This window comes from Stegodyphus dumicola, chromosome 2 (genome assembly GCF_044657685.1).
Source record: "Stegodyphus dumicola isolate Sdum_Otavi_A_Nest chromosome 2, ASM4465768v1".
Lineage (NCBI taxonomy): Eukaryota > Metazoa > Arthropoda > Arachnida > Araneae > Eresidae > Stegodyphus > Stegodyphus dumicola.
This window is the reverse complement of record NC_140769.1, coordinates 19918742-19939035: the sequence shown is the minus strand read 5'-3', so window position 1 is coordinate 19939035 and position 20294 is coordinate 19918742. Positions and strand designations below refer to the sequence as shown.

General features: G+C 31.1%; 1 protein-coding gene across 3 annotated transcripts in view; it reads right to left on the bottom strand.

The window, feature by feature from the left end:
* The window catches only part of Crag (DENN domain-containing protein Crag), a 171639-nt gene that overhangs the window by 78622 nt on the left and 72723 nt on the right, over positions 1-20294 (bottom strand). For all 3 annotated transcript variants that reach the window (XM_085810501.1, XM_085810503.1, XM_085810502.1), the window contains 7 exons: positions 19490-19530; positions 19230-19374; positions 17821-17949; positions 11441-11717; positions 7733-7885; positions 6832-6975; positions 2903-3982 (listed from right to left, as the gene is read on the bottom strand). In XM_085810501.1, coding sequence (XP_085666627.1) covers positions 2903-3982; positions 6832-6975; positions 7733-7885; positions 11441-11717; positions 17821-17949; positions 19230-19374; positions 19490-19530 — 1969 coding nt within the window. The remainder of the gene's footprint in view (positions 1-2902; positions 3983-6831; positions 6976-7732; positions 7886-11440; positions 11718-17820; positions 17950-19229; positions 19375-19489; positions 19531-20294) is intronic.

Below are 20294 nucleotides of genomic sequence, written 5' to 3'. Positions count from 1 at the left end.
ATATAACCATAATTCCATTGTTCAATCATTTTAGCTTTGAATATTTTTAAAGTACAATTTTGGAATATTTGCATCAATATTAATATCTTTTCTAGTTGCATTCTTCGCAAGCCAATCAGCTCTCTCATTTCCATATTATATGCACATGCCCGTAAACAAATGCAAAAAACACAAAAATATCCTTCACAAGTAGATCCTCGATAGGTTCTTGAATATTAAGAATAATATCATTATGTGATGAGATATTTTTAAGGACTCCAGGGAAGACACAGAATCAGGGCAGATTAAATAACTGGAAACATATGTAGCCTGGCTAAGTATCTACTGTTAAACTAATACAGAGAAGTTCAGAATTATAAACAGTACTTCATTTCTAATACACAATTCGTTATGCTCAATTTCAACACCATCCTCATAGATGGCATAAGCAAAACCAACTCAGTTATCAGTTCTACTACCATCTACACAGCACACAACTGATAATTAATTTTCATCAATATCCATGCATTACAAAATTTGTCCTTGTTGTCTGACAGATGGCTGAGCAAGAGCAGATAAAGGCAGTAAATGATCAAAATGAAAACTAGAGCAATTAAAAAGGCTTTCCTTGCAACTTATATATTACAGAATAAATACATCTAACAGTGGAAATCTGGCAAGAAGGAAGGCAGCATGATAACTAATAGTTTGGTAACCCCTGATAACTCGCAGCAAAATCACCCCTGAACTCAAAGCAGACAATCGTTTTTTTAAAGAGAAATCCCCAAGCTCTACAGCCATCTGAAATGAAAAGGATACATTGTTTATAAATTATTGCGCTAACGTTCAATTTAACATAAAAACTATTACATACTTTTCGAAATCGATTTGAAATCTCTCACATTTATTAGAAATATAAAAATTATGCTTTTACAAGTTAAATTTGCTGCTCAGCAGAACACCTAAATATTTAATTTCAAACTTAGTCTCAATGGAATTATTACTAAAAAGCAATTGATATTCACCATAAATATTATTTCTTCAATAAATGAGATCATCTTAGATTTTTCATGGTTAAATTTTGGCTTAAAATTTACCAACCACTCACAAGGTCAATTTAAAACATCTTGGGCAAAGTAAAAAAAAAATATATATATATATATATATATATATATATCACGTAACCCCTGTTTCTGACCACACAGCAAATCATGAGCAAGGACATTAATTTCACAACTGAAGAGATTAGTTTCTGCAAGATATCATTGATAATGATAATCCAAAGTTGTGGGCCAAAATAGAACCTTGTGGACATCCTTTCTAAGGTCTACATATCATGTTCTTCAATAAATTAAGAATGGCAGGCCACCATTTATTATCAAAGGCTCTTTCACCATCAAAAAATAAATAAATAAAACAGTATACAAACCTCTCATCTTGCCACACTGTACTGTGATCTTAGATGCAAAAGTGTATCCTGAGTACATTGGATAGCAGTGAAACCATATTATCAGCAGTAAGAAGATTTTCTTCATATAGATGCCAAGTAATTATGTTAATGTTAGTTTTTCAAATCATTTACCCAAGGAAAAAAGGAGACAGATGCACCTAACATTACTGACATTTAGAACACTAAAATTCTTTTTCTTGGATATCATAATGACAAGGGCATTCTTCCAGGCCCATGGAAAAACACCAAGACATATGTTGAACAGTCTATGAAAAACAGCAGGAAAATAATGGATGAAAGTATCTTGCAATTTCTTTGGAAGCCAGAAGCTTCACTAAGCACTGAATTCTGAATTACATCACAAACAGCTGGCGAAAAGGATCAATGAAAGATGTATATTCACTGTGAGCAGATAAGCCCGAGCATGAAAGTCATTATCAAACCACTCACAATCAGGAGGAAAGGCTTAAGAATAGCGCTGACAGTCTCTTCTTCAGGCGATGTAAAGTTACTGGATAAAAGCTGGAAGCCTGAAATCTCAATCTTCTTGATAAAAGTTTCTAGAATGTACATTTTTCCTCAATCAAGATTTAATCAAATCCTGTCTATCATTTCTAAAAGTTCTTTGGAACCTCCAACTAGCAGCATTAAATTTCTTTCTCATAATGCAAATCTCTAATGACCACCATGCAATGAACAACATTAAAAAAGTAGGTCAAAAGTTTCATTGAAGTGCCAAATGACACAGTGCTACTCTTGATCCCCTTATGTTTCCTTTGCCTTCGCCTGTGTCCAAAAATCAAAATGATTTTCAAACATAGTATGTGGAAAATGTAAAAAACATAAGGACAAAAGTGGCAAAGAAATTAAAGGACCTATTAGAAACAAACCTGAAGACTTGCTTCTAGCTATGAAAAGTATATTAATAAAAGCATGTTAACATCAAAAGAACTATTTTAGACATGATGATGGCTGATATATTTGAATAAAGTTTTACGCACTTTGTCTTCAGACTTCTTGGACAAATTATGTATATTATGTCAATAACTAATTTCTATATTTTAAGGTATACTGTAGCATTAAGATGCCAGAGTTTTAAATTAATTGTTAATATTTTTATATGGTGATCAAATGATAAATGTAAAATTAATACAAATGTAATCAGTACTTTAAGCATTCAAGCATGGAAAGTTAAAATTATAAAAAGCCATGTATTTTAATTAAATTGCTAAGATAAGAATATGCCAAAATTACACTAGAAAAGAATAAAACCAAAGCAATTTTGAAGGAAGGAACAGAAAAGAAAAGGGATATGTTCGAGTAGAAAATTTTTATTGAAAGAGAACACTAAAACTCATTTTTACTACCAAAACCTTAACATTAATGAGCAGATTTAAACAATATAAGAATACAGTTCTATGAGATTAATATAAAATTCAATACACAACAAAGATTAAAGAATTCAAAACTCACTTCTAGTTGGCGTATTTGATGCTGACAAGGAACTTCTAAATTCATTCAGTTTAGAAGAGACAGATGTCACAGCTGATTTCAAACTATCAAATAAAACCTCTGAATGTTTATTTGTCAAACGAGATATTCCAAAGGAAGAAGAACTTATAGGAAATGCTCGTCCTGGGGATTCAGACATTTCATTTTCTAAATTAGGTCCCGTTCTGGGCGACACTGGAAGAGTAGATGATCTACACATATTTCCAATCTCATTTGTATCTAAATTACCCAAACTTTCTTTCCGAGGTTTCAATTTGGGAACAGAATTCCTGGAACCACTATGAAATGTTGAACTTCTTGACACCTTGTTTCCCTGTTTTCTTCTGAATGATTCCCTATACACATTACCAAATGTGGTTGTAATGTTTGAAGCAACGCGGGGTAATGCGGTATTTGAAAAACCAAAATTTAACCAAGCTTCTTTTAGTGGTGTAAAAGTAGAAGACAAAAAGTCTTGAGATGAAGTAGATGAAGTTTCTTCATTAGCATTTTTATCTTCATTAGTACTTGCAGCAGAACCATCCTCAGAGGAAAGACTGGATATTACACTATGCTTTGACTCTTGAGATATTTTTCTTTGCTTTTCAACAGGAATATTCGGTGATTTCGGCCTTTGTTTGAGACCCATAGGAAATAAAGACACTTCTTGCTCTATTTCAGGTTCTTCATCACAGCGAGTTAATCCAAAATTTTTTGAAACCTTTTCTTTGTCTTCTCTTTTTTTATCAAACAAACCTTTTTTCAAAGGAGATTCAATCCATTTTGCAAGAGGTTCAGAATCTTCTTTTAGTGCACGAATTTTTTTGATAATCTGAGCATCACAGCCAAAACTATATGAGCGTAAAAATACTTTGGGTTCATTTTCATCTGTTGGGTCATTTAAGTTATTGCTGCAAGAGAGTAACTGATAACTGGATGCATGGCAATTACAATCACCAGCACTTTTGTGTCGTCTACGAGTTTCTGGTTCCCAGCTACTTAGTTTCATTTCATCTAACAAAGAAGTCCTACTGGTCATGAGTATTCCTGCACAGCTGTCAACTGTGAGGGAAAAAAAAGTATTTTTAAGCATAATGTTCATTGCTTCATCAAAATATTAAATCACAATATATGAATACATATTTATAGATTTTCATGTTTCATTACAACGACAGTCTTCAAACTTTCTTAATAAATCACATTTTTTTTTTATATTTATTTATTTATTTTTTTTTAAACTCCTAAAATATATTTTTTGGTGGATTCCTACCATCCTCAGAAAAATGAATGAATTGGATTACTTGGAACTTGAGGGTTAAAATGAATTAACTGGACTAGATTATTTGACTGGATTACTAACTGAATTAGATTACACAGCACTTCAGGGCTATCTGCTTAAAGCTTTGATGGCCATTATGGAGGACATTTTGAGACAAACTGACTCATATTTATGTTACACATAACAGAAACTGAAACCAACCTATTTCCAAACATTTGAACCTGGGTTGAACCAACAGTGTTTAGCGTTCTTACTTTTTGGCTGCTGGTAAGATCATGAATTATTTCATTAATATTTTACTGGTAGTTACTGGTACTGCTAGTGAGCATTACAGTTTTATTCAAAAAAAAGAAAACGACATATTTTCATATTATTTTATCTAACAATAACACCAGAAATAAAAATCAATCACATAATTAATTATTTTAAATGATTAATTTTACAGTCCATATAGCATTAAAAAAATTTCAAATTTTACTTTCTACAGGAGTTGCTTTGAGCTCCAAAGTTCTGTAGAACAGATTGATACTGCTAGATAAAAGTAGCTCTAACTCTTGATGCACTTATTTAATTCTACGAATTGTTCATTATACACAGCATTCACTATCAGTCTAACTGATCCTGGTACAGATGTTCAGTAACAAAAAGTTAAGAAGCACATGTTGCTTACTTTTATTAACAGGGTTGCACATTACAGAAGATTACACAACTTTCATACAATTAATTTTATGTACTTGAAAATTCCACACAGTGATCTCATTCAGCACTCAATTAATTAGGGCTAAAATGAGTTACATATGTAAAATAAATTTTAAAAACTTAAATTTTAAAAACCTTTTAGATATAAAATGTGCAGCAGCACATTTTATATCTAAAAGGAGAAAGAAAATTTATTTCAAATTGAACACTTTACAATTTCATATTTATTTAAAAATTAAAATGGTTTATTGTGGAGTAATGAAAAGATTAATACTACAATCCATTTGCATTAAGCAAAACTGTGTACATGAAGTAGAAAAGAAATTCTAACACACTTTTTTTCATAAATTTGAACTAAATGAAGTATTATTGTACATGCTTTTCTTCAGTGGCATTTATTATTAGTTCGCATATAGTTCATTTCTAAAGTTGTTTATATTTCCATTATTTACATTTTGTAGTTTTTGTTTTGAACTGTGATTTAATTTTCAGAATCACGGAAACTTATTGCCACAAGAAAATGCTTAAAATGCAGATAAATTGTTAAAAGAGTTTTTCTGTTAATTATGATATGACTTTCTGTGTTTTCAACTTGCTGATTAAATATCTGCTAATCAACTTGAAGTAAACTACAAGTGTTCAATGATTTTTTACATGCTTATGAAGCTCAAATGTATGCAAATTTCATTAGTATGGTTTTGTTATTTAATTTCTTGTTCACTGAACAGCTCGTAAATAAATCAAAACAAAATAAATCACTGCATTACAAGTAATATTTTTTTAGTGATGGCAAACTGACAAATAAAAGCTATTACATAAACTTACAAACTTATTGCACTTTCTTAAATAATATTTCCATTTTTTAAATAATTTTCTGGCATTTCTTACTTTAAACTTCTCTTCAAATAAGTAGCAACTTTCACTTTAAATATGAAATGATACTTGTTTCCTCAATGCAGTTTATGATTAAGGAAATAAAGTTTGTGTTATAATCATACACATATACAATATAAAACAGTTCCCACAATATTTTCTCAGTTATTAAATACACATATTTTTTTAATGTATGAATATAAAATAAAAATAACACAGCTTCAGACAGATACTTGATTTGATCCCCAGATAATTCAATAAATTTTGCACATAAAAAATCTATGTGCTATACTTTCTTAAAAAGCCTACTTTGTTTTAAATACATATAGAAATAACATAAATGGAGTAAGGAATTATTTAATAAGCTTTCATGTACGTCATTACTCTTTTTATCATAAAGCATTCTTTTCCTCATGCCACTTTTTGGATTTCATAGAATTCATGCATCATGTGAGTTATTAAGTTAAATTTGTAATCCTACAAATAATAATATACCTCTGTAGGATTTCCTTGATTAAAGAGAATAATTTCCCTGACAAACATAATTTAGTTATTATATTAAGTATGGATATTTAATTCTATTCATATACTACTAAATACAATGCAATAACTTAACCGTAAAATGTACTAAATATTTGAATGTTTTATTATCTGTGACATTCGATTTGCATTTTTTCAACATCCCTGACTTTTGAGAAAAAATTATGATTTTGTCTGATATTTTTTAAAAGTCTTCATATCTTCCCTGACTTTTCAGGAGTACACAAGTGAATGGAAACCACACAATGAAGGAAACTCCACTTGAAATTCAGGGGGAAAAAAAGAATAATTGTTTCAGAGAAATATAATGAGATAAAAATCCTCAGGCTGTACATATAATTTTCTCAAAAACTATACATTAGATAGTAAACATTAAAGAGCAAACTTTAACTTAAAAGAGGAAACTCATACATTAAAGAGCAAACTATAAATAAATTAATATGTGAAATCACAAATAGTGGAATTGTAGATAATTCAATACAATTTTCAATAAATAAAATAACCATTAAAAAACTTATACCAGTAAAGTCTTGTAGCTGTGAAAGACTGCCAATACTTGTAGCTGAACTTTTTACTATGCTACCAACACGACTTCTGAAGTCGTCAGAAGCTGAGAAATCTATTTCTTTGAATTTTAAACATCTTGCAGCAGCACATTTTATATCTAAAAGGAGAAAGAAAATTTATTTCAAATTGAACACTTTACAATTTCATATTTATTTAAAAATTAAAATGGTTTATTGTGGAGTAATGAAAAGATTAATACTACAATCCATTTGCATTAAGCAAAACTGTGTACATGAAGTAGAAAAGAAATTCTAACACACTTTTTTTCATAAATTTGAACTAAATGAAGTATTATTGTACATGCTTTTCTTCAGTGGCATTTATTATTAGTTCGCATATAGTTCATTTCTAAAGTTGTTTATATTTCCATTATTTACATTTTGTAGTTTTTGTTTTGAACTGTGATTTAATTTTCAGAATCACGGAAACTTATTGCCACAAGAAAATGCTTAAAATGCAGATAAATTGTTAAAAGAGTTTTTCTGTTAATTATGATATGACTTTCTGTGTTTTTAACTGCCATCAGACTGATGTTATGAGTTGACTATGGATGCTATTTCCAGTAAATTGGAAGTTCAATACCAATACAAAATACATACTTAAAACAAAAATTAAAAAAAAAAAAAAAAAAAACATACAACACATTCAAAACAAAATTTTGCAATAGTAAAAGAGATTTCTATTCATATAAAACTGGATGCAAAATTTAATTATATCACATTACTCATCATGATAAATTTATTATTTATGTTAATGCTGTAGCAACTTACAAAAAACTCAAACAGCAATTCCCTTTTCATAATGAGTTTGGTTTAATAAAATCAAATTATGAAAAAAATGTAACACATAAACACCATTTTGTTTTCTCTTATCACTTTCTGAAGTGACATCTGTGTCAGACTTCTCTTCTTTCTTAACATCATCAGAAATGACAGTCTCCAGAACTGGAGACGGTTTTATTCCATCCACATGGTTCATTGAACTGTACCCTCTGTCTGAAAGACCATCTGAAAATAGGAAAATACATATATGTAAGATAAAAAATATGTATAAATCAAAACTGTAATTTAAACTAGCAATAGCCCCATAATTCCTCCTTTTTAAGTTGGTTACTTCCTCTCTCTATTCCAAAAATATTTATAACTATTTCTTGACTGTGTCATTTCTAGATCAGTCCATATCATATAACTTGCATAAAGCTGATGATGTTGCTGATTTGGAACTTGAACTCAAATTTCGAGAACTGAAACTTTTCTACAGGTGAGCTTCCATACTGGATAACTGTGCACTTAGCTTCTACCTCTGTTCTCATTAAGATGCTACCCTCTTCCTTTTGCAGCATTATAAAATATATAAATGTTCTTGATTTGCACGATTAGAGTGCCAAGTAAATTGTGGCCACAAATGTCAATTGAAATTAAGATGAATACTTAATTTCCCTCAGCTACCAAGTTTGCTGTTCATTATGACATTCAACATTCTATGCTCTATGCCATCAATGCTTCTACATCATTACATTGAAACCTGTTGTTTTATCATTTACATATATATGGTGAAATGCTTCTTTTTTATGTAAGAATGGCAATATGCTCACCAGTGAGAAAACGCAAGATCACTTGACCACTTCTAGGGGAGACACAAGATGGGAGCAACGATGAAGTTAGGAATAGAAGGACTCTGAATTATTATGATGTTTTTATTAAACAGAATAAAATTTCTAATCCAAAGAAAATAATTGTTTTTGAGAGAATATTTCATCAATTAAATGTTCAAAATTAGTACATCCTGCCAATAAAGTTGTTTGCAGCTGGTGATATGTATATTAATTCTGATTTTACATATTTAATTTTTAAAAATGTCTTTTTGCTCCATGCATATAATTTTAACTGAGTATACATAAGATATTTATAAAACTGAGTTAGATCCTTTTCTTTAAATACCAGTTTTAACAAATGTATAATTTCAAAAATCAATCACTTCCATTTGAAGGTCTGTTGGAAACTACTTACCATGCAATCATATACTATACAATCAAACAGATTTTGAAACATGGAAATATCTTTTGTACTTGCATCAAGATCTACAAAATGCTTTGGTAACTGTAGTGCAAGTTCAGAAGCTATATCCTGCATGTATTTTTTGGGGGGAATGCAGATTTTCCTAATATTTGAAATTCTTTACAGTATGGTTAATGGTCAAATTTGTTTAATATTATTTGCATTTCAAACAATGCAAATTCTCAGTGATATGCTTTTATGATAGAATATATTTCACATATGAGTACTGTTTTTCCTTGCAATTTGAAATTGAATTCCTTAAGATATGCCATAATATCTGTGACAAATGCTTTCCATAGCTAATCAGTGAATGATAATAAAGGTCATGGGCAATTTTTCTCATTTAAAAAAATATATCTATGACTTCTATCAGGATATTCAGCCTTGATCTCTAATATAAATTCACGAAGCTGGTGATTCACGAAGCTACGACAGAGAACGAAGTTTACTGCTGATACAAAGACTAGTTTAATAGTATTACTGAAAAAAGTACTGGTTCAAAAACACATGACAGATTGAGATGTTTCTACAAAGAGCTTGCTGGTGAATAATACAATTGAATTACCAGATGTTTTAAACATTTAGCATCTTCACAAGCCTTAAAAATTTGTACAACTAATCCTTTCTCCTTTCCAAATATATTTTATCCACCATAAGTTGTGATACATTTTAAGTGATTCCATTGTAAACTTGTAAACTGTATTTATTGTGTTAGTGTTTTCTTGACTTGCTTGAAGATATTTTCACTTCTTGTTGTTCCCTGGAGACTATTCATAAAAGCTAATTCTTTAATCACCTCAAATTCAGAATAGACCTGAATAAACGGCAGCAACTAGGCAGAATCATTAATATTTGTCAATTTACCAACAGCAAATAAAAACTATTTGAAATTTTTTGCCTTGTCTTTTGAATGACTATTGATGTGGCTTAAGTCTGTTCCAAAGTCCTTAAGCCTATGAATACTTGTTCTCGCTGAAAGACTGAGATATCAAAACAAAACTATTTTTTCTGGCTACATTTTTTTGCCTGCTACAAGCAAACATAATTTAATTAATTCACCATTGCTAAATGATTTCCTTTTCGTGGCTAATAAATGAGCTATTTGTAAGCTGACTTTAGTTACTGCTTCAATAGCATTTTTGATTTTTACAAAAAATTGTATTGTAATGAGGCATTCTGGTTTACATTTTCCAATTTTAATGATCATCCACTTTCTGCAACGTCTGAATACCGTGTTGCCTGCTTAGTTTCATAATGATAATGTATATTGTACTCTTTTCGCACATGTCACTGCATATTAAACATAAAACTTTGTCATTTAATTCTATGACAAAATAACTGGCACTACATTCTGCTTTAAAAGCACAACATTTGAGGTCTACTTTTTGCTTATTTGATTTTGAGTGATTTGGTATGTAATGATAAATAAAATAAAAAGAACACAATAATAAAAAAAAAAAAAAAAAAAAAAAAAACTGAAAGATTTCAGATTTTACATTACATCTAAAGGTCCCCCCCTCGTTTTATGTATCAAATATCATGTTATTCACACTTAAACCATAAAAATTCAATTCAACAGCAATATCACAAAATAATTTTAAAAGAACATATATTTAGAATTTCCGATATGCAGTCTCGCGAGCTGGAGATAAAAATGTTCACACCCCCCACACAGTGTTGCTATTGCTCGCTTCATTCAGTTCAGTTTCTTAATCAAAAACTCATAACTGCTTCACAAAACATGAAACAGATAATAAAACAAATTCCAAATTCGGGCTTCCAGATGCCCATATTCGCGTGGAGACCTCTGTTATTCAAAATTGGATGGCTCTAGGTACCATTGTTTTATCACAATGTGAGAAACATACATACATTTATGCAGATTATTCATTATTTAATTTCTTTAAATATAATACATGGAGATAATATTTGGTGGCAACAATTTGAAAAGTGAAATGCCATTTATAATGAAACACCCCCAAATGAAATTAATAGCCCTTCTTTTAGAGTATATTCAGTACATCACATTCAGTATCAGGGATATTTCCACAATATGTGTATGTTCTTGCGCTTTCCTGACCAATTCTTGTTTTCTTAAGATGTCTGGTTCTGAATTTCATAACTGCTTCAGTGACGTCTCTTTTGGCATTAATTATACTTTCTTTAGTTTGGATCCTGAAACAGCATATGCATTACTTAAATATACAAGACCTATTTGCATACAAGATTTGTTGTTCATTGAGATATCTGGCATCCTTAGCTGAATCAATTAAATTACAAATTAAGAGTGTTGAGATATAATGTGTGTGAAAGATGTCAGATCATATGCATTGCTATGCAATCATATACATATTTTATGCTAAAAAATATCACCTAAAATAACTATAATTGTGGTCCAAAGTATTCATTAACTTAACAAAAGTTGCAAACAAGATACTTAATATGAATTATAATGTGGGGCTCTTTCAAAAATAATATATTAATATAAAATATTAAAAAAAATACCTGAGTTATTTTGATCATCAGACAGCTTGATAAGATCTGGAACAAATTCAGCCGGATTACTAATTCTCACAAGAGTCACATCATCGGGATTGCTGCTTTCAGTACTTGTCCTGCTAATACGATCTAACTCACTTTCAGAACACAAAGACAGAGAGCGTCTTGCTTTGTTTTTTAGCCCTTGCCGAAACTGTGCAATTCCAATTATCACATTTCGCAATCGATTCCACATCAGAGTACTGCTTGTATCAGCTGCAGGCCATTTGCTTTCCAGTACTGCCTAAAAATATAATTTCTAATAAATACATATATAATATACTATGTCAAAACAATTTCTCATAAATACATATATTTTTAATACCATGTTAAGATATTTGACAGCACTGATAAAAAAAATGCTTTCACCAACTACATTTCTAGGAATTTCTTGATGCATTATGCACTGTTGGCCGGACTATCTGTTCTTATAACTAGGGATTCCCAAAGTGTGCGGCTCGGCACACTGCTCCTGTGTACTTTTTTACGAAATCTAAATTCAAATCGCATGTGCTGCATAAACTGGAAACTGACAGCACCACTCTCCTCCCACGTATGGAATTTGGGTTGGGTTTTGCAATGATGAATTCTTAGCTAGACAATGCAAAAGATTTCCAGAAGCCTGCATTCGATTGTCATGTTGTATCGACTGGAGCTGTTGCGAGCACTCATTGGTAGTAGTACATAAACCGCCATAAGCCACATTGGCAAATTAGTTTATTGTAAGCATAAGCAGTTAAATTGTTAAGTTAAATAGAAATAGTAATAAAGTGTTCTTGGTAGTGCAGAGGATTGCGATTTACAAACCAAGGACAGATATACATTATAATACCTATTTAAGCATATGTATGAGAGCAGTTTGGTTGTTTTGTCTTAAATGTGATGTTTTGTATTTTTATCAAAAGTTAGTAAAATGGAAACATTTTTATTAAATAAGCAAGTGGATAGTTCAAGTCGGAGTGATCAAGCCTCGACAAGCAGTTGGGGAGCAAAAAGGTGGAAATATCGTAAATACAATGTCAGCTATTTGGCTTTATTTCAATAGAAGTAAAATAATAAAGAAAGACCACAATGTGTGCTCTAGTTGAAAATTCTTTCGTCCAAGAGTATGCTTCCAAGTAAACTAAAACAACATCTGGAGACCATTCACCCTACCTCACTGCAAATGCAAGAAACCTCACGTCATCATATAAGAACTTATTTTACCAGCTGCTTTTGATATGGCTAATATTACAATAGGAGAATCAGCAGGAAACAAATTACAAAGGTACACTCCCCCCCCCCCGAAAAAAAAAGGAAACAGTTCTACAAGGTCCAGCTATTAATTTCCAGGACTGACATAATTATAGGAGAACGAAAAGTCGGAAGATGGTGCTAATGATTGCATATTGAAGAGCGCTTTCTCGTGCATGTGCAGTGCAATCGGCACCATTCTGAAGTAAGTGTTTTCGTGGAAATGAGCATTAAAATGTAGCTCTTAAATTCCTATTGTCGAAGTGAAAATGGAGCAAAGAATTAACATTAAACTTTGCTTCAAATTGGGCAAGACATCTGTGGAAACCTACGAAATGTTAAAAAAAGTTTACGGGAAGGAAGCATTATCCCGCTCAAGAACTTTTGAATGGTTTAAACACTTTCGGGACGGGCACGATAGCATCAAAGATGATCCACACACACAGGTCGGCCGAAGTCTGTACTCATGCCGAAAGCAACTGAAAAAGTTCACGACATGGTGAAATGTGATCGTCAATTGACTATTCGAGTACTTGCCAAAGAATTGAAAGAGAAAAAGAGACGGTTCGGCGAATTTTGACACAAGACCTAGGCAAATGCAAGATTTGTTCCAGATTCGTTCCTCACCATTTAAGGGACGAACAAAAGCAATTGAGACTGGACGCATGTGGCAAACGTATCGACAATGCTGATGCTGACTCTGCATTCCTGGATAGGATAATCACGGGAGACGAGTCTTGGTGTTATCAATACGACCCTGAACCAAGTGTCAAAGCTCCGAATGGCAGTCTCCAAGTTCACCAAGGCAGAAAAAATTTCAGTTAGAAAAGTCCAAAATCAAGGTCATGTTGATTGCTTTTTTCAATGCGATGGACTCATTCATCATGAATTTCTTCCTCTTAACATGACTTATCAATGGACAGTTCTACACAAAAGTTCTTGACTGAAAACAAATTTGTAGAGTGAGGCCTCATTTTCAACAAAATGGGAGTTGGCTGCCGCTACATGACAATGCCTGCCCACACACTGTGTTGCCTGTGAGGAGATTCTTAGCCCAGCATGGTGTCGTTGAAATGCAGCATCCACCATACTCCCTAGACCTCAGAGTCTTTATAGTCGTCTTTATGAGTGATCTATTTTTAGTCAAGGTCACCATTTATCAGTACATTACATCAATTAGATGTTTATAACTCTGTTGTGAAGGAAGGGAAAAGGTAAAACTAGTGGAGAGATTTATTTATGCAATTTAAAAAGTCTGCGGGTTCCCGCAGACTTTTTCCTGTTTCCTAAGCTGAAAAATTCACTGAAGGGAACAAGATTTCAGGATGTCGAAGCCATCAAGAAAACTGTAGCGTCACTATTAAAGAGCATTCCAAAAGAGGACTTTAAAATTTTTTCCCAAAATTTGCACAGCCGAGCACAGACGTGCATTACAGCTGATGGGGATTACTTTGAATCATATTAAATGGCTATGTGTTTAACCTTTTTTCCTTCTGAGTTATTCCACGAGTCCTGGAAATTAATAGCCAGACCTTGTATATCTGTTATTTTACTGGGCCGACTGACAAAATTCAAATTGTGTTTCTCATGTCTCGAAACCTGACTTAGGATATGTATTAGATTTATATATAGCATCGTTCTAACATAGATATTCTAAAACAAAACTGGACTTTTTCTGAAATAAAATACCAATTTTTTTCATATTTTGATTATATGACTCAAATTATGCCTAGATATTAAATTTGGTAAAATTTGTTGCGAAATTTACAGAGAAATTCAAAACTTTATCTTGGCGTAATTTTTTTCAGTTTGTGTCAAGAATAATTCACTTGGCGAACTTCTTAATACATAACAACCAATTTTCCTTTCTCTTCCATTGAGCCGGAGGAGGGGAGGAAGGCACCTCATTCCAATCTTTTTACATTGTGCAGAAGTGGAAAAAAATTCACATCGTTCTTACTTTCAAACAATTTTAGCAAACTGCCTAGGCCACATTTGATGTTTTATCGCTTTCAAGAAATATGCCAAATTTTAAAACGCGCCAATATATAAATTCACGTATATCTTTGGAAATTTTGAATAAAAAACTTTAATTTTTTGCAGGTATGGCTTAGAAATGCATCTACTGTAACCCATTAACCGCTGGTGTTGCGTTGACACAACGGTCAAAATAAATACGTATATAAATATAACTACCTAAGATATTTTATACCAGCGGATGATTTTGTATAGGGAATATTATGAAGATTATTTCTGTAAAAGAATATTTGCCTTCAACACGCATTTTGTTTATAATAATTAATCTCATACTTTAAGCAAAATTTTCAACTGGGTATTTTTGCCGAAAGTATTTAACGAAAGAATAGTCGTCGTTATGAGTGATCTATTTTTAGTCAAGGTCACCATTTATCAGTACATTACATCAATTAGATGTTTATATTTCTGTTGTGAAGGAAGGGAAAAAAGGTGTTGCGCTGACACAACGTCAGCAGGAAATGGGTAATCTCCTTTTTTACTCATTCCTTTCGATGTTCTGGCTGCTTTGAAAATGCCTAGAACAAGGAATCTTTTAGAAAAAGCCCTTCAAAGGTTTTTTGATGAAGAAATAGATGATGATAATGTTAATAACGACCAGAATGAAACTGATATTGTTGTTGTTCCCCCAGAAATTGCAGAAGCTAGTGATGAAGATAAAGAGAATGACACTGTTTTAAATAATGATTATAATATTTTACCAAATGATCCTGCTAGGGAAGTTGAAATTCACGTAAGAAGTTTCAGCCTTCTAAAAGCAGTGGTAGTCATACAAAAAAATTAAAAAAACTGAAAACTTGAAATGGATAAAAAAGGAACCATCAGTTATGTCTTAGGAAGAAAACGGAGAAAGGTATAGAAGAGAAACTACAAAAGACAAAATACAAGGTAAAACTAGTGGAGAGATTTATTTATTTATTTATTTATTTTTGTTCAGACGTTTACTTTCTTCTCGTTGAATAGAGAAATATATACGCTCGGGGGGGGGGGGGGAACTGCCCTAAGTTTATTGCATCTGAAGCCTATGTGAGAAAATTTATTGGAATATTATTACTTACAGGATATCATTCTTTACCTCAAGAAGAAATGTATTGGTCTCTTGATAAGGACATTTCTGTTCCTATTGTACGAGAATCGATGTCACGTTTGCAGTACAGCAATATGAAACAGAATTTGCATTTAGCAGAAACAGAAACAGAATTTGCATTTAGCTGACAATAGTCAAATTGAAAATACTGATAAATTATATAAGGTGAGACTGTATCTAAACTTACTAAATAAGAAATTCCAACAATTTGGTAGATTTTTCTACGATCTCAGTATTGATGAGCAAATGATTCCTTATCAAGGCAAACATTCATCAAAGAGGTTTTTAAAAGGGAAACTTATAAGAGTTGGATACAAAGCATGGACTTTGGCGGTGTCTAATGGGTATGTGTTTCATTTCCATATTTATTTGGGTAAGTCAACAGCTCCCAAATTACCAGAATATGAAGAATTTGGGCTTGGAGGAAGTGTGGTTATAAATTTGCTCAGTGTTGTTGAAACTCCCGCCAATCATGCTATTTATTTTTATAAATTTTTTACATAATTTCAGCTTCTCTGTCATCTAAAAAATAAAGGTTTCAGTGATATAGAAATAATTCAGGAAAACCGCATACAAATGTGTCCACTAGAAACTGCAAAATATGTTCGTAAGAAAGATAGGGTTATTATGATTTCCAGTATGAAAAGAAATTAAAAAATTTTGTTCGATGGAACGACAATTCGATTGTAACTGTTGGCAAATGTGACCATATATCTAAAGACTGTCAACAAGATGATCATAAATGTTTTAGCTAAGGTAAATTATGCCATAATTCCCATGACTGCCCCAAAGCTAATACTGGTGCAGATATGCTGCCCCAACTGTTCTGTCAACATAAAAAAGAACTGTGCCAGATTTGCACTGTCACTATCGAAAGACTTGCATGAAGCCCAAGAAAAATTAGAAAAATTTGATGCAACTGAAGAACCAAAATATTAGGAAAATTACTGAATCTTTGGAAAGTCCCACTAAAGATGAGAATTTCAATAATTGGAGTAGTCAAGGTTATCTAATGAACCATTTTTTTTAATATATATATAACTCACTAAGAATACAAAGTATGTTCAGTTAGTAGGATGAAAAGGAATCCCTAATGAATGAGAAAGAATACTAAAAGAGCACCATGATGCTCTATCAGGTGGACATTACAGAGTCGAAGGAATATATGCAAGTCCATGTGCAAGTTAAGAATTTTTGTAAATTTCTTTCTATTGAAGTTTGAGAGACAGCTTATATATGAGATCAAAATAATTCGATCCAAAAAAATTATATGATAGATTAAATAATTAAGAATATATTATTACTTATCCAACATTCCACCCTCAATACTCCAAACTGTAACATGATATGAAGTTTTTTGAATATAATTTTTGAGCACTGACCAAAATTGCTTAAATTTTTTGTGTATTTACTACACTTGAAACATGCAGTACAAAAACAGAATGGTAATGATTAGAAACTTGACAAACAATGCACAAATTCCTTCCATAGCATATTCCACAGTATATATTAAAAGTAAAAAGGGTGGGGTACTTGTGAGCATTGGATATCACTAAGTATCTCACATGTGGTCAGGTTTTTAAAATGTTAGACTGATAATTAATAGCTGCATTCCTAGAAATAAAAAATAAATACATAAAATTACATGAAACTTCAACCAGCTTATTTACGACTTGCATGATTTTTATAAAGATGCATGCTTGTAATATTTGCATAATTGAGTTAATGTTGAAATGTCTGTTTCAAAAGTGTTCAAACAACTAAGTTCTTCAAGCACGTTCTTATTGCCTGCTTGTTTTTTAAAGCCATTCAGAACACTAATGCTTCTCTAGAACCCAGTGCTTAACTGGCAAGCAATAACATTAATGTTATGAAACTATGTTCTAACCGATGAAAAGGAATCCAAAGGATTTCAACTATAAATTTATAACATGATACATTAATCTCTTATCATGTGGCATAAAACTGAATGTTATTTAAACATGAGACTTACTTTGTTATAATAGCCATAAGTTATGGCATTTGGTTGAACTCCATGACGTTTCATTTCAAACAAAACTTTAACTGCTAAAGTTGGCTGACTATATAATCCACATAACAACATCAGCACTCTGTAACAGACCTAACATAAAAAAAAAAAAAAAAAAAAAAAAGTGAAAATGTGATTAAAAAAGGAGAAAATAAAGAATATATTTTCTTTTAAAACCATATTTATTACCCAGTAGGATTTCCATAATCTGCACATCTAAGGATTAAGAGTTGTGTAAATTAGAGAATTTCATGAATTACTTATCCCGTCTTCCTAAGTTTTACTTTACACATATATACCTAACTAAAGATACTCACAGCTTAAAAATTATTTAACTAAGATTTTTTGAATGTAAAACAATTATATTTTTAAAATTATAATTATATACAAAGAAAAGAATATCAGTGCAACAGAAAAATGTAGTTGATGAATAAAAAAAGAATTTTTCTCTGAAATTACAGAACTCTTTTTGTAAATATGCATGAAAGAATTTTATATAAAAAACTATTCATTCATCAATGAAACTACTTTAAAAGTAATAGTTATACAATTAAACAAGAGAAAAAATAAACAAATGTACAATTTATGAAACCTCCAAAAGCAAGGACTTCCTAAAATTGAATTCCTACTCTAATTCTGCCATTACATTTGATACATTTCAATTGAATGAATAACTCTAAAGCACTATAACTGAAATTCTGGATTAATTGAAACAAAATTTTTCTACTCTTCAGCCCTTCATCTTGTTCCTCATTTTTAATGCCACAAAAACTTTTACAAGAGTTATTTTCATGAATCTATTACTATTCACTCACTATCGTAAACACACTTGCTTATTGCTGTGAATGTAAACAAACTAGTTATTAAATGCTGGGTTTGAACGCAATATCAGGAGAAACTGTGGACAGATAAATCCTTGGCGTATGTCACATTTTAAATTCATAAACCAAATAAATTCAAAACTAATACTAAAAAACAATAATATATTTATCTGAAGGTAAGGGTTTATAAAAATAAAAAATTTGCTGTGATTTATAATCTGTGTTTATTACAAATAGCATGCTGATGTGGGCACAAAAAAATGTTAAATAACTTTGATAATGAAATAATTTGGGTTCTTTAATCAAGATATGTTATAAATACAGAATATTTTTATTGAAAACCTCATTTCCAAATACATATAAGAAAAAAAAAATTTAATTACCATTAAATTTGCACACTGAATTATTTTAAAATAGAACTTTCAATCAAAACCGAATTTACTTTCAGAACTGAATGCAGATTACAGGCATTGGCAGATTAAGTAGATACATGTTATATAAATTCAACCATATAAGAAAAATGTCATAATTAGTTCACAAAAGCTTACTTACTTCATCAGGTTGGCTGATTTTGTACCGCTGCATTCTCACAAGAACATCAAATGCTAACCTCAAAGCACTGCTTTTGGAAGATGCAGTTTTTAAAAAGGAGGGCAAATGAATAAACCACAAACTGAAGCAATATCCAACCAAACATCTGAAATAAAAAATATTCTAATTAGAGAAAAATATCGGACCAGGGATATTTATAAAAATAAAAAAAGAGTTAATCAAAAATACTACACTAAGTTGTAATTTGAAAATAACATTACTTTGCCCACATCACAGGAGTTTCAGAATGTTTTCTTGCAATCTAAAAATGTTTACATAAATGAAATAAATTGGTGGGACAGTGAAAAATAAAAAAAGTATAAAATACATTTAAATGCAGAATTAAATAAAATATAAAGTAAAGCAGATAGAGCTATCTAAGAACAGAAGTGTCTAAATTATAATGCAGTAATTGATGCCTTGGACAACAAAACATATTTTATTCTATGATGGCATTCATTATTAAAACTGGCCATAATGTGGGATGCTTTTCTTATAGTTTATAAGGGAAATAATTTAAATTTTGATTGTATTCAGTCCAAAATCATAAAAAGTAACATACAGAACATTCAGTGAATATAAAAAAATCATCAGTATTGGAAATATTAGGAAATTAATTTATTAGTAATAAAATTGCTTACATACTCTAAGTATATTTACAATTTCAGCTTTTTCAATTCAGTTTAGTCTGTTTTAAGAAGTCTTCCATTCCCTTAAATCATTTAATGTGTTCAATGAGATTTGTATTCAATAAGCTTCATCTCGGGGAAACAGGGCCTTATGAACCAGATTTTTTATTAAGATCTCTCTAGGCTGGAGAAATCAGCTTACATTCCTACATTCATGCTCTGGTTGATGAAAAGCTCATGTTTCTGGAATTGGATGAAGGAAAGCAAAGCTTTGCATCAATGAAATACTTCAAGTCCCTAAAACACAGCACTTTTCAAACCCACTCCTTCTGCCTCATACTGAGTTAAAACAAGGTGTAACATACTATAGTTGTATTTTAGTTACCAGTTTTACAAT